Raw genomic sequence first — 11,830 nt, 5'->3', positions numbered from 1 at the left:
CATCATATCTGAATACAAGTCTGCAGCAGGGAAATCTCTGCTCAGGGTTACTACTTCATTAATTTCTGATTCTTTATAGCTGTTGAACTGCTGGTTAACTTACCAAAACATTGCACGTCTAGAAGTTCAGGCATTAAAACGACACTAACTACATCAAAAGCAAAGAAGAAATGAACTGGAAATCCATGAATTAATCCTTTCAGACAGTCACAGGAAATTATAGCATGGCTAAGACACGAAAAACCAATTTCCATTGCTCTTTTGTTAAGATGATTCATTTCCCCACTATCATGCTTTACTTCTGTCAAAACCACTTGAAATAAAATCTCCATTTGCAGCCATTTAAAATGTTAAGACCCTGGATGTGCAGGAGTAGGCAGTCATATGACTTTAAATCCATTTGCGTATCTGGATCTTCAAAAAAAAGAAAAAGCTGCTGCTGTTGTTTTTTTAATTCTGGTAGCAAGGCAACTGGGGCCAGAGGATCGTAAGATCTACTTTGTATCTTTAATGACTCCCAAGACGCTCTCCTTAGTGATTCTGGCACTCAAACTCTAGTGTGCTATGGGCACTCAAAATTTTAATCAAGTCAAAACATCTTACCTAGGACTACTCAGGTCAGTATCCACCCCACTAGACCCAAAAGGTCTGGGGAAAAGTCACTTATCTCTTTCTCATGGGGTATTTCACTGCTAAATGGAAAAGATCTAGCAGAGGAGCTCCTGTGGTGTCCAATCCTAAGAGCAGGTCAATGGCCAGCGTAGGAATCCAAAATGTCAGATCAACTCCAGTCCTACACGTCAGCCAGGCAGAGCAGCACGCTAACAAATGAGCTGGTTTTTTCCACGGTAAAAGAATATCTTCCTTTTTTTGAATTTTGATCTAATTTTGACCTAAGTTCTTCCCTTCTTGGTGAAACTGGAAGAAACAAATCTGCAAAAGGTTTTGGGTTTGTTTTCTAAAATGAAGCCGCTTTGTCATAGAAGTCCTAAGAGGTTCTTAAAAGCCACTTAGGGGAGAAAGTAACGCACAAAATCCTGCGATGTACAGGCTGCTGTTCTCTGCGCATTAAAAGGAAAAAAGGCAAAAAGGCGAGCCAGCCCCACAGAGGGCAGTGTTAGCTCATCCATCCTCTGTCCCCAGGAGGGGACAGCCACCGCCTGCTTCCACATACACGCTCGCACGATAACAAAAAGGTATTAGTACATCTAAAAACTGCTGGTTATTATTTTAGCTGCCGCTGCACTAAAGCTTCCACTAAATCTCCAAAAGCAAACTGTGCATTGCATTCCTCCCTGCAGCAGCATCCTCCAAAACACTTTCGCCCAACAAGGTTTTCTTTCCCCTGAGGAAAGCTTTCCTGACTGAGAACGTTTGTTTTTCCTTTGAGGGGTGCTACCTACATGGCAGGACCCACATCTCCTTGGAGCTTTCCTAATGCCTTTGGCTTTGCGGTACATAGAGGCGTAGTCTTCCACCAGTACAAATGTGCTCTGAGTCACAGGTTATGCCCTAACTCTGCCCAGCTTGTTCATAGATATTTAGCCGACAGCCTAACGCAGAGGAAACAGATTGTTTCTGTACGGCTGGAGAACATTTAAACACTTACACAGAGGGTCTCCACAAAAAGCAGAGAACGGAGACGAAGATGAGGAAAGGGAGACCCTGAAATTTCAGGTTCAGTTTTTCCGGTTTTGTTTTAGGATGAAGGTTCAGGACAGTTCATATTTTACCACACATGGTTTCACCCATCCTAAAAATGATGAGAAAACCTCGATGAGACTCTTAACGGGTACTAGAAATACAAAGAGGTATGCTGCAGCCATAGAAATCAATCGGCTTTTTCTTACTGCTTCTACCCAGCTTCTACTCCCTTTGACAAAGTCAGCACGGCGAGGCATGGAGTTGAAGAAAGTCTTTCTTTGCTTACTTACGGAATATAAATCCTCGCAGAAAAAAATACGTGAAGCTGAATAATTTGCCTTTCATCCAAATTCATACAGATTGAAACAGAGCTCAAGTTATACAGATTAACACTCTCATCATGGAGCAGCACAGTATCACCACCGTGTGTGTGTGTGGGGGGGGGTTGTTGTTGATAGAGTAATACTGTTGAAATATAAATAATTCTACTGCTATTATTTTATTTCCACACTTCTACAATATTGTAGTCAAGCTAGTTATAACTTTAGTCTCCACATACCTTGACTTTATGCAAGTCATAGAATTACTAAGATGTCCATCCACACGCAGATAAACAACAGGCACACACCATTTAATTCACACATACTTGAGAAAACGTCTCACCTAGTTAATGGAAAAATACTTCAGCTGGATAAGGACAATAAGTGAAAAAAAAAAAGGATATTATTAGGATAATTTTGCAGCCACTTTTTATTCCAAAAAGTTGTATTTTTGTAAACCTGACATTTCCAAAACAGTGCAAGTGAATTAGAATACAGGTGAACACGAGCTTCTAAATACAGGTGACATCAATAAGAGTGAACACATTCTTCCAACCACAAGTTCACAAAAAGAAACATACAATTTTACAATACATCAGGAGTGACATTCTAAGAAAAAGGAGTGACAACGGTGTGGGTACCCTACTGCATATGCAAACCATGCTCCAAAAGCAATTATAGTCTTCATGCCAGTTTAATCAATGCACACTAAATGAACCAAATCCTACTTTCATTTATATCCAAGAAACCCCAGCGAGGGGATGAACTTGGACAAAGGTAGAAATTAGTTCCATGACTCCCTTAATCCTTTAGCGAAAGCAACATTATCTATTCCCACGCCCCATGGATACTATGCTTGAAACTTGTGCAAGACTCCAAAATGTGCCCATAAACAGAAGACATTCAAAAAAGTCGATACTAAATATTGCCAAACACCACCTTTGTGCAACTGCTGCCTTCAGCAAGCTGAGTTACCTGCACATCACTGACTCGTACGTAGGGTCCTTCCCATTCAAGTGTCACAGCAGGGAGGGTTGTCCTCACTGGTATGGTTGGCATTGCAAAAGCCTCTGCCACTTTGAGACGAAAGGGTTGCGTAAAGTGGTTTACAGGCTTGGGGTTCGCATCATGCCCAATTTCTCTCTCAGATAATCCAAGTGATTTGTGAGGTGACTTCAATTCAGAGGCAGCTTCAGTATTTTCCACAGTTTGCTGACTTCCTTGTTGTAATTGAGCAAATTAAAAACTAGGTTTCTTCAGATATACGTAGCTATTATTTCTGTTAGATACTGTGGCCAAGTACTAGAGCATATTAGCGACAGCCTCAGAGCGCACTAACCCTGCTCTTGCTTGGGGTGAACTGATGGAAAGTCACCTCCAAGCGCAGACCCTTGGTTTTCAAAAGAAATGGCCACAAAATAGGCTGTGAAAGGTCGCAAATGCTTTCAGCTCTTGCGAAATGAAATTCATCCCTGTGCTGCGGGCCACCAAAACTCTGAAAGGACTGTGATCCTCTTGAATTCAAGATGGAAATAAAAGGGGTTGCAACAGCATGGGCTCTGCACCAAGGGAATTTTTCCTTATTTTTTTTTCCCCTTTTCTTCCTGATCATGTTTTTCTGAGATTGTTTTCTTCCTACCCTAAAAGCAACTTCAAAGGTACTATCCTTAAGAAGACACCCTGCACATTGTAAGCTTCAGGGCTTAAACAAAAGATCTCTCACACGCCAGATAATGCATTTGAAAACACTACTGCCTCACGTCTCTAAGCTTCCACCTGTGTAGCTTAGAGCCAGGGCAAAGTGAGCCTGCTGGAAAAAAAAAAATAAAAAATACAAAGCCAATTCAGCAAAACTTTCAACCAAGTTGTTCAAGACAATTGATGACTTTGTCCCGAAATAGATTAACTGGAGAGAACAGGTACAGTGACTTCCCCCCAGCTCTGCTGCTCAAGTGATAGGGCACAAAGGAACTAGCACGCAGCTGACAGATGGGAACTTCCAGAGCCCTAAAAGCCATTTCCAAACTACATCTCTAGATTTTGACATGATTACATTTATTACAATTTCTTAATTTAAAAAAACCCCAAACCAGCAGATCTATAGCACAGCTATTTTCTACACATTCTTGAAGTATATTATGATTTCGTAAGATTTTTGGGTTAGAAACTGATTGCAACCAGCCGGTATTAGTGAGGGTTTTTTTGTTTGGTTGCTTTTTAAGGAGTGGAAAGGTGCATCTACAGGATTTTAATACTAAGTACTGTTATGTTTCATTGTCAAATCTGACTATCTGACTACCCTAACTGGAATCAGGAAAGAGCCACAATGGAATTCGACCAAAAAAAAAAAAAAAGAAAAAAAGAAAGAAAAAAATTATGAAGCGTATACATATACAAAATCATGTGATAACAGAACTACTGAGTACCTAACAGTGATGATAGTAAGAATTTATGGATTATTTCAAGAATGTGTCACTAATCTGGCCAATAACTAGATTTTCACTGACTGATGACTTGTGTTGGATCAATAGCAGACAATTCAAGTCAAAGATCAAAAAAGTCCAGTGTGGGCTCAATCACATGTGATTTATTTTATTTGTTTTATTACTTTAACCAAATAAGAAAAACATTTTTGCCTTGAGCCAAAAAAAAAAAATAAATTGGCCAACACAATATGAAATGCTAAATGGGTATTTACCTTTTTTAACTCTCTTCTTCATATACTTTAAAAAGATGTTTCAAAGGAATAACGAATTTTTATTTTCAAAATATTGTAATGAAGCCTTTTTGGTGGATCTGAAAGTAAATTTTTGTTTAAAAAGTGGAAATGAGGACTTTTCAAAGGGAATTTCTTCCTTTTTTTGGGGATGGAAACTTTCAAATTCATTTACATTTACAAACAGTTTCACTGGTCCCCTGAATTATTTTTTCAGCAAATCTACTTTTTAATAATTTTTTTGAGGGGTCAGTTTTAGAGAAGGCACACACTGAAAATTCTTACAGCTAAATAAATGAACTACTTTTTTTTTTTCCAGCAAGCATTTTATGCAATTTCTTATTCAATTCATAGTTCTGAATCAATCTTATGTCCAACTTCTATCTGTCAGGTATTTTTCAATAACAGAAAAAATACATACATTAGGCTTAAATACTAGCAAAACTAACTGATGTCAGAAATATCATACTGTGAGGAATTCAATAGCCTCTAACACAACAGTGCAGTCAAAGGCCATCAGCCTTTTTGGTTTTGCACTCTGATGAAAAATCTGCAGTCCACTACAAATGGTTATAACAGGATTTCACCTCAGCAGTTTTTGTCAGATTCTAGCTTAAATGATCATTTTTTACATGAAATCTGTCAAATCATCAATGATGGTTTTAAGAAGGATAAGTGAATAGACTAATAGCTTTTCTTGTCAAACGTTGAATTAATGCACTTAATTCACTTAAAAACCATCTTCTGCCTAATGGGTGTAGATAGTTAAGTTAATAAATATTGATCAGTACTGCAGTAATAGCAGGCACTTAATGCCAGTGGGGGAAAAAGGCAAACAGGAATATGGACATGGTTACTTGTTCAAAATTTGAAGCTATAAGGAATTTGGCAAGGAAGAGCAAGAATAAGACCTGTTCTCAAGCAGATTCCTTGCATGTTCTCTGCATTCAAGTTTCCAAACTTCCAGCAGTTCTTTTACCTTACCGTTATAGAAGGAGACACACTGCAACCATTCATTCCTGTTTCTCCTTCACCTTCTACCACAGAGCTCAACCCTTCTTTCCCTTACATGGATTTTATACCAACATGACATTTATGTCTTATTTACACAAGGTGCAAAGTACAAGTAGAATCCAAAACCAAGTCTTACAGAGTTCCACCATTCCTGTTCAGAAATCCAAGAGCTTTTTGAAGAAACATGGTTGAATTAATTACAACTAAGTTCCTCCTAATTCAACAAATTATTTGCTAAGGAATTACCAGCAAACAAAGCGGCAATCAGTAACGTCTGTACCTTGGCTAAACTTCCTTCTTAATGCTTGAGGAAGGATGACATTCAATACTTGGAACACCCAGATAGGGAATCTCAAGATCCAAAGATCCAAACTTTTTAACCCTTGCATCTACTTACCTCTCTTAAAATTATCATATAAACAAACTCATGACTCATGTATAAAACTCACAAGGCAGGCGTATGCTCATAGCTTGTAGCAATTTATCGCTTGCTTTGACAGCAACAGATCACAATCATTAACAGTAGCTTAAAAACCGTCCTCCTTAACATTAATATGGCTCCATTTCTTTTTTTTTTTTTTTTGTTTCATTCCAAGGAATTTGTCAATGCCATAGTGGTTGGCCCGATTATATCCTTCTGGTATCTCAATTGTACAGTCCTAGACCATTATCAAAGTACTAGAGACTGCAAGAGAAAACTTCCCATGGAAAACATTGTGATGCTTTCTTCAGTGAGCCAAAGCAAGCTATAAGTTTAGCTACATGTCACCGAGGAAACATTTTCATCCTCTCCTATTCAGGCCAGTAAAGGACAGACTCAGATACAGAACATCACATCTGTATAATACTTTCAGTTCTTTAGTTTATAAATCAAACACCACATTCAACACAAAAAAAGAGATAGTGAAAAGACTTTGGCTTATTGCCATTAAATGGTCTATATACAATATTACCATGGCTTGTGAATTAAGCATATGAGGATTTCAGCTACTTTTATCTGCAAATCTGTCTTTTCTCTCTTGCATTGAAGTTTAAAAGTAGAATAGGATTTATATATACATATATGTATTTCCAAGGATTTAGCCAGATATCAGTGCTTGAGTGAACTATATAGCTATTCAATAAAAACTATAAAACATTGATACAAATATAAAGACATAATCAATATAAAAAGCTTATATTTATAAAAAATATTTTTAGGTAACAGTCTTCCCCTGAGGGTATACCACATAGTTGGATTCATAAATATTGCTCTGCACTGCAGCTTAGTTACCAAAGTTCAAAGTTCAGCTCTTAAATGAAGTGTAAATCGCTCCAGTCACCTGACATGGCTGCAGTGGTTGCCTCAGGATATGTTCCCTAGCTTGTTGGAGTGATAAAGACACAGCATCAATGGGGTCTCCGAAAAATCTGGAGAAGATTCCTTCTTCCACATATGGAAGATACGAGAGCAGGACCTATAGGCTAGCAAGCGCGTGTCACATGACTGGGCTTTAGTTTTCGCAGGCAGTTCACTGATTTTTCTGGACCCAGTCCCAACTATCTTCATTCTCCTTTCTGCTCTTTTCAGCCTCAATAATTTCTTTGTACCTCCGGCGAAAGAAGCCCATCTGCAATCAAGAAGACATGAGAGTGGTAAGTAACGGTATCATTAAATTGAAGCTTACTTTGTCAGAAAACAGCGTGCAGAAAAAAACCAGGACAGCTGTTGAGATCCAATTTCTTTCTCCTAGTGCCAGTCTGGAATCATAGCTCTTTGTTTACATCAATATAAATGAGATCAAACTGGGTCCCAAATCTTCACAAGTACTTTGCTCCTTATAGATTAATTACTCTGAGAGAAGAGTCCTCTTATATGAAACATGATTTTTAAAAAAATGCAAATAGAGTATTTCTAATAAACATAGACCAGAAGAGTCAGATACAGGTTTATTGGTTTCAAATAAAGACTAAAGCAAAATTTGGATCTGAACCTAAAGCCAGGCTAGCACTTGAGTCCTGAGTAAATGCTGCCAGAGTTTTACAAACTGCACTCTCAGTGTCCACAACTGCACAGAACAACAGAGGTGTAGTACGGCCACCTCCCAGCATCCAAATTCCAACTATCAGCCTTTTTCATAAGAAATCCGCTTCCAGAAAAGCCAGCATGGTCTATTGTCTATCGCAGGTGCTCCACCACCATTCTGAAGAGCTCTGCTGCCATTTCAGCATACCTGTCTCCAAAAGTATCAGCCCACTGCTGTGCTACCACAGGTCCTCCTCTTCCTGACAGTAATCGCTCTAAGTTCAGGTCTCAAATTTTCTATTTAAGGATCATTTACGTTAAGATGCTTCTTTGGAAGAAACTGATAGCTACGGACTCTTCTTTTTGCTAAATGATTTCCCTTGTCCCATTGCTACCAGTTGTGTAATCTGCAGCTCAGAAGGCAAAAACCAAGCCTGATCCTACAAAACACTGAGCATCAACAATAACTCCTCCACAAGCTTCCAAGATGCTGCAGGGATGATAATCACTTTTGCATATCTTCTTGTTTCCTAAACCCTTGTACTTCCTTAAAGAAATGCAAGTGGTTTTCCTTTCAGTTTGGATAAAATCCTCTCATATCCCTGGCTTTTTAAGTCTTTCAAATAAACAAAAATTATTTTAATAACAGACTTTGGTAAGCATTCAAAAATAACTCCTCAAACTTAGCAGTGCACTATTGAGACCATTGAATCAATATTTTGTTCATAATAATTAAACATTTATGTAATTCCTACCACTCTAAACCTGTTTTCTTACTCCTGCTGGGTAAAACATGATGCTTTAGTCTTCCTTTATCAAACAGTTATTGCAATCCTTTATTCCCAAATTGGCCATACGTAGGAATATTTTGTGCTGTTTTGTCAGTATTAAGTTGCTGTTAAATTGGGCTTTTTAATTTCACTTCCTGAGCAACTTTAATTTTCTTCAAGTATATTTCAACTCACAGGAGTCTGGAAGGCAGCTTGTTCAAACTGCTGAGGGTGCTTCTCCAGCAGAGCTTCCCAAAGCCCAGTCCCTGCCAGAACCCCCAACTCCATCCTGAATTCACGGCAACACAAGACCGGACACAAACCATGCTCTCACCACTCCTTACCTGCACCTCTTCGCTTCTGTACAAAGGACACAGAAGCTTCAGCATGGGCTCATTTTTGGATAACTGTGGACCACAGCCCTGGGGCATGCTATTAATCTAGAAATAGGTGTACCCTGCTGGGTGCATAGATGCACATGACACGCACATCTACAAACACTTTATAAATACACAATAGTTAGACATACACATAAATGCCTATGATCTCAATTTTACAGAGGTCCCACGACCTCCTGGAGGCCCCCACGAATAACTGGAAGTAGACCTTAAAAGTCATCTGTTCATAGTCTTGTACATGGACTACAGACAAAGTCTCTTTCCCATCTACTATAAGCAAAGCTTTATCTGCTGCTCAATACACGCAAATGCAGGATAATGGTGGTTCTGTTCTGAAAAACCACCTCACAAAAGGGACACTGTTGAATTTTGGAGGGCCGTGTCTCTCTCGCCTCTTAGCATCTTTGAGAAGAGCGTACACAAGGATTCAGAAAGAGAGAATTACATAAAAGTTTCTCTATTTCCCTATTCTTCAAACTTGCTCTAAGTCAGATTAAGTTCTTTCTTTAGCAGAAAAATACCATTACTAGTATTTTTTGTACTCGTACCTACAAGCTATATCAGTGCAAAGGATGTATTTTGAGAAGACATCCTCAAGGTAGCACCATCATAAAATACCAGTGAAATTTCACCATTGATGTCAACATACTTCGGCTCTATGGAGACTTGAAGCCCATAACAAAAGTTTCCCTAAAACGGAGGTGAATTATTTTATTGATAATGAAAAAAAAAAAGTTTAAGAACCTACTACTCCTCCGTTGTTCTGCCCCAGTAGGATCAATCGTAGGTACTTATTTTTGTGACAGGAATCTGCAGATACTCCTTACATATGCTCAGGGAGCAGATATTTTGAAGAAATGCGTGCCATTTTTATACTATCAGTTTTTATAACAGACCTACATGTTCTGCACATTAGAAAAGAATATTGCCACAGGACTTTGTTTCCTAGGATTAACAAGAGAAGTTCAATTTTTAGCTCTTAAAAATAGGTTTTAAACCCTTAAGGTTTCCATCCTTCATGCAACCACATCCTTGGTACAATAAAATCCTCTCTTGAAGTTATAATCAAAATTATAGAAAGCCTTTTTAATTTCCTCGAGGGCCAAACAAACAAAAGCAAACTCCTTCCCACTGTTATTTTAATAAAAATTGTGTGTTTGTGAACATCTGCTTCAGGAATTATCTTTAAAAGTTGGTTATGATAGTTTTGGTATTTTACTGTTTTGTTACTGGATACAGAATGCTTTTGTATAACTTTCCAGTAGGGCAAAAAAGTGAGCTGAAGACCGTAATAAATATTAATGAAGTATGAAATCCTACATCTAGAGGTGATTCTACTATGAAGCTATATCATGTTTACTTGCTGTAAATTATGTAGATAATCTAACATTATATAGAGGAATTTAAGTGCAAGCAAAAAGAGAAACTGGACCTTAAGGCTTTTATTTTTTTAAAAACATTTTTAAAAATAAAAATATATTTCCCATCCCTTGAAGGCAAGGATGTGTTTTGTTATGGGACTGTTCATTAGTGTTAACACCACATATTTCCACTTAATGTGGCAGAGTCCCCATCATTATCAGAAAGGGGTTTTTTTTAATGGCCTTTGAAGAAATCAAAACATAGTCATTGTCTCACAAGAGACCACACAACCATCTCCTTACAATAAACTTACAATAAACTGATTTCATTAAAAATGACAGCAATATTAACCCATATGGTGAGGCTGATAAGTGCCTGTGGCAAGCTGGAGAGAACAAGTGAATTTAATATACAGTGAGGAGATAAAGGGGTAATAAGGAGGAGGACAGTTGGACCAAAGCAAGAGAATTGATGCAACATGGGGCTGAGCATATACTGGCTCTTCTGTCACTGGGGCAGAAGTGACACCAGAAGATCTCTTTTATGTGACTAATGCAAGGGAATTTAAGGGAGCTCAGAAAACCCAGCGAGTACAGCACTGCTGGGACTCAATCCTTGACTTCAAGCAGGGAGAGAAGGAGAGATCCTCAGGTTTAACAGGAGTATTCCTGTGATCTCATTTGTGGAATGGGTTTTCACAGTGGGCCAACGGTCTCCAACCCATGTTTCATGGGGAACGGGTCTCTAATATTGTTCAATTCTCCCAAACTCTGCTTTCCGTATATGCAGACATACATGGATGTGCACGTGTGCATGTACACATACACACACAGGTATGTATAAGCCAAAGGAATAGCCAAATCCAGAGCCATGACCCCATCACGCAATCTGTGAGTTCACTCCACCACATCCTAGGAAAGGCCCGAGGACAATATTTTGATCATTAAACCTCTGACTGGGGAAGGCACTCATGAGAGGAAAAGCAACAGGAGAACATATTTACAGGAGGAAAGGAGAGAGTACCGTGGGAAGCTGAAGGGTGATAATGGAAGAAGAGGCATTGGCTACCAAAGACAATGCAGGAAATAAGAAAAGCAAACTACACTTACCATTTCAGAGTTGGGTGAAAATTATTTGGAAAGGCTGAGGAAGCCCTCTTGAATTACGGGCCTTTCGGGTCAGTGTGGCTGAAAGAAAGGTCTCAGGAGTGGGACACTGCTCAGCATGTGCCATGCCTTACTCTTAACACTGGCAGACCTCACCAGACGGGAACTGCTACGCCAAGGACACCATGTCCTAATTTGTTTCTTCTGTGTGCAAGCACAGAGGAGAAAGAGGGCCATTGAAGACTATAGGAATATAGGGATAGTCCCCAAATCCTGGAGCTATCAGTGTCACTCACAATGGATTCACACCCCACGCCAGGAAAAGGAGAAATCATCTTAACTGTCTGTGAACGCACGAACTGTCATGTTTCACATCTGCCCTGATAAACTGCAAAGATGTCTGCTTGCTTTTAAACAAATCCAAACAAATTCAGGCAGAACCAAACAAATGGAAAGAAAAAGCTGGCCTGGTCTTTACCAAAAGTGACAAACAAT

The 11,830-nt window shown here is 38.9% G+C and overlaps 1 protein-coding gene across 1 annotated transcript in view; it reads right to left on the bottom strand.

Annotated features, from left to right (window-relative positions):
* Positions 1-2,389: 2,389 nt before the first annotated feature.
* Positions 2,390-11,830, bottom strand: part of ITGA9 (integrin subunit alpha 9) — a 233,362-nt gene continuing 223,921 nt past the window's right edge. The window contains exon 28 of the mRNA XM_054190890.1: positions 2,390-7,304. Within this exon, the coding sequence (XP_054046865.1) occupies positions 7,206-7,304 (99 nt within the window). The 3' untranslated portion in view covers positions 2,390-7,205. The remainder of the gene's footprint in view (positions 7,305-11,830) is intronic.

This window comes from Rissa tridactyla, chromosome 2 (genome assembly GCF_028500815.1).
Source record: "Rissa tridactyla isolate bRisTri1 chromosome 2, bRisTri1.patW.cur.20221130, whole genome shotgun sequence".
Classification (NCBI taxonomy): Eukaryota; Metazoa; Chordata; class Aves; order Charadriiformes; family Laridae; genus Rissa; species Rissa tridactyla.
The sequence above is the reverse complement of the archived record's forward strand: the minus strand, read 5'-3'. Positions and strand labels throughout refer to the sequence as shown.